Raw genomic sequence first — 3,740 nt, 5'->3', positions numbered from 1 at the left:
TGGAGGCACGTGTTTCTGGTGTGCTTGGGAGGTCAGGGCTTGCTTCCTGTCTGCAGGAGCCAAACAGAAAACCTCCTTCCTCTGCCCACTGGGCAGCCCAGCTCCTGTCACTAGGTCTAGTCCTTCATGGTTGAGTGCACACACACACACACCCATCGCCAAATGTCTTTCCTCAGAGAACAGGACTAGAGCCCCTGAGGGGCTCTGGGAGGCCTGCCACTTTGGGACCTGAGAGGTCTGGAGGGAGCTCCGGCCCAGAAAATGATGGCGTTATTCCCACCTACCAGAGGGTCAGTGGGGAGAGGAGCTGGGGAGCTTGTGGACAAGCTGGGGGAACAGGCTGGAGGAGGAAGAGGGCCTCCTCCGACTCCATGTGCTGCCCAGGCCAGACCAGCATGGTCACCCAGGTCCTCCCGTCTGCTGAGTGTCCTCGCAGAGGCAGCGCCGGGGGAAGATGCTCAGCCCTTTCCTTCCCTTGCCTGCCCGCCTGCCAGGATCATAACCTGGACCAGACGTCTCCGCCTTGCCCTGGGCTCCTTGCGCAAAGGCTAAGGGGGCTTCCCGTTCCTCTTGGCACTCCTGGAAGTCGCTAAGCTTGTTTTCCCATGTTCTCCTGGCTGCACCCATGATCCTTTTTAGATCAGCAGCCATGGGTCGTGTGGGACTGTTTCCTGCCTGCTCAGCCCCCAGAGTCAACCCTTCATGTCCTAGACCACTATCCCCACTGTGGAGATCACAAAGACTAGGCGCACAGGGCTCCAGTGACTTGCTTTCTCTAGCCTGGAGGTGATGAAGCCAAGACTCGTCAGGCCCACCGGACCTTTAACTACCTGTTTCTCCAGCACTTGGGAATCTTCAGACTTGACCTGCCCCTACTAGTGTCCCCACCCCGATTAGATTGTTGCCTCCTCCTCCTCTTTGCCACTGGAGCCAGCCTGGCCTGAGCTAGGAGGTGGATTGCAGAGACCCCGCTGCCTGGCAAGATGCTGGTAGTGAAGAGTTTGGAGAGTAGCTGCCTTCTGCTTTCGGGACCACTGGTCAGGGCCCCAGGTTAGTCCATGGGTTCCTTACTAGGTCCCCCTAACGTGGGTGCACCTCCGCTGGCCTGACCTAGATGCCCCTGTGTGGTGGACCCTTGAGTGGCACTTGAGTTTTAGAGGAATCTGTTTCCAAACGCAGACTCTTAGACATAGGTTGTGGGAAGTGGTGTGGGGCTGCTTTTCTGAGCAGTGGCCCCCCCAGACCTCTGGCAACACCCATGGCCAGAGAGGGATAGGAAGGGTGCTTTGAAGAGGTGCACTTGCAGAATGTGGCCCAGGAAGTCTCTGTGGGCCTGGTCCCCAGGGTGACTGAGCAGCGATAGTGGTTCCAGACCTGGACTGCAGCACCCCCTAATGGAGGAAGGCAGCATTACTATGCCCCTAGAATCGTGGGGTCTCAACCAACTCTGGTCAAAGGAAACAGGGTTTTTCCAGGCCAGTGACACTTCAGAGCATTCTCAGCGAACAGATGAGAGCCTCCAACGTTATGTATGCACCCAGCTAAGTCTAGCCTTGTATCTGCCAAGACAATGGCAGTCACGCCTGCCCTGCCCCCCCACCCCCAACTGCTCCTTCTCGCTTCTGCTCTCCACCCCAAAGCCCAAGCAGTCTCTGAGTGGCAGAACACAAAGCTGCCTTGCCCACACCACTCCTGCCAGGGAAAAGGCACGGGTGTCCGTCTGTCAACTAGGGGAGAGTGTTCCAAAGTCGGTCACGCGTGGAAAAGCCCCCAGTCTGCCATGTCAGCAGGAGATGCTAAGTGCTGGGCCCTAAATGCACGTCAGACCAGACAGAGTACAACTCCCTATTTCCTGCGGCCTGACCGGTCTCTGGCCCCAGTGCCTCCTCACCCCCTTGCCTCTCTCCCCTCCTGTCAGCCCTCTGAGCTGTAGCCTGGCAGCCTTTAGTCTAAGGAAGTCAGGCCCCACCCCTCGCATTCTGATCCAGTACCGTCTGGGTGATGGCAGGAATCTATTTTTGTCAAGCTCCCTGGCGATCCAGATGACTGGGCGGCTCTCAGGCATACACAGGGGAATTTCAGTCTAAGTACATGAAAAGCTTTATTGTCAGCAAGCCGAAGGTCCCAGCAAGCAGGGACCAGGGCCACATTCCCCACTGCCACCTGGAGGCCTAGGGGTGGGGTGACAGGGATGGGGAGCCACAGGGGAAGCAGGGGGGGGCAGACAGTCACTTGTACTGAGGAGACAGTGGGGGTACGAGAGGGGCGGCACAGACCCTCAGCATCTTGTTGATGTCCACCTGAGTGGACTTATCCATCTCAGCTTTGAGCTGCCCACTGACCCCCAAGTCAGGAAGATCTCCTGGCTCCTCTCCTGCCTCCTCTGCCAGGGGAGCCAGCATGTGGGTGGGGGGCACTAACATGTGGGAGCAGGGTAAACCGGGACCTGAGCCCAGCTCACCTGGCACGGGCAGTATGGCCTGCATGTGTTCCACATCTGCCTCCTCAGGGGCCAGGGCCACCTCCAGCTCAGGCTCGGGCCCAGCCCTGACCTCCCTGTCCTCTTCTGCTTGGTTCAGTTCAGGATTGCAATAGTTGATGTACTGGTACAGAGGCCGTAGGCGCTGGGCCCTTCCTGCAAGGACCCAGGAGAAGGCACGGCTGGAGTACCAGGCAGGTCAGGGGGACCAGCAGGCCGGAGAAGAAAGCCCAGGGCAGCCACTCACGCTCCAGCCCCAAGGCCTCTGCCGGGGCAGGCAATGTGCTGACTGCAGCCGAGAGCGCTGGGGGCCCCAGACTCTTGCGTTTCTTGGTTTTCTTGTGCTGCTTGGCTGAAGAGGACGGCGAAGGCTCGCCCGGGCTCCTTGCTGACTCATCCTTCGGCAGCAGCAGCAGCCCCGACGGCAGCTCCATTTCGGCCCTAGGATGGCGTGGCGACTAGCTCCTGGGAGGCTGGGGGCCAGAGCCAGGGCCAGCAGGCCAGAGCCTACCCGTGCCCAAGCCTCAGGGAGAGCCCAGGGTTTGATGCCTACCTGTCCTAGCCAGCCCCCTCTTCCAAGACCTCCGGCCTCCCTCTAGTCTAGATGCTTGAGGAACAGAGAGGCGGGAGGTGATGGTGGTGGCAGGGGCCAGAGTGCAGGCTTTAGGAAGCCTCTGGGAGTGTGAGTCCCGCTCCCCATCCCCGCAGCCCCTTCCCTCTGGAAGGCCCCTCACTTGACCGGCTTCCTCTTCAGACCTTGGCCCGGCCTCACAACGGAAGCCAGGGCCCTGAGACCTCTCCCCTCGGGACCCTCCGTCTTGGGCTTGAGCTGCTCAGTCCGGACCTCTGGCCTGGGTACCGGCTCTGCTGGACACTCCTCGGCCCCCTGGCTTGGGTAGGTTTTGTAGGCTGGCACCACACACTGGTCTCGAGATACTGGACACTAGAGGTGGCGCATACGTTACTGATGTTGAGCACAGCCAGAGGATACAGGGAACAGATGGTTGAGCCCAACTGTAATCACAAACACCTTCCCTCCCTTGGACCCTGCTGTGGCAGTTAAGAAGGTCAGGGTTGCCCAGGGGTGCCCCTCTCTGCCCAGTGGAGCCCCTCTCTGCCCAGTGGAGCCGCATTCAAGTGGATGGGTCACCTCCACCTCGGAGCTCTGAACGCAGCCAGCTGGCGCCTCCACTATCAGTGCCGGCCCCAGGGTGGGCCCCTCCTGGGCCCCAGACCGCCTCTCGGCCCCTGCTGAGGCCAT

General features: G+C 60.1%; 1 protein-coding gene across 1 annotated transcript; it reads right to left on the bottom strand.

Annotated features, from left to right (window-relative positions):
* Positions 1–2,148: 2,148 nt before the first annotated feature.
* Positions 2,149–3,740, bottom strand: C18H16orf86 (chromosome 18 C16orf86 homolog). Its single transcript, XM_075536725.1, has 5 exons — positions 3,630–3,740; positions 3,214–3,422; positions 3,033–3,051; positions 2,727–2,937; positions 2,149–2,635 (listed from the first exon to the last, which is right to left on the bottom strand). The coding sequence occupies exons 1-5, from the start codon at positions 3,738–3,740 to the stop codon at positions 2,229–2,231; spliced, it is 957 nt and encodes a 318-aa protein (XP_075392840.1). The 3' UTR covers positions 2,149–2,228.

This window comes from Tenrec ecaudatus, chromosome 18 (genome assembly GCF_050624435.1).
Source record: "Tenrec ecaudatus isolate mTenEca1 chromosome 18, mTenEca1.hap1, whole genome shotgun sequence".
NCBI classification, from domain to species: Eukaryota; Metazoa; Chordata; class Mammalia; order Afrosoricida; family Tenrecidae; genus Tenrec; species Tenrec ecaudatus.
The sequence above is the reverse complement of the archived record's forward strand: the minus strand, read 5'-3'. Positions and strand labels throughout refer to the sequence as shown.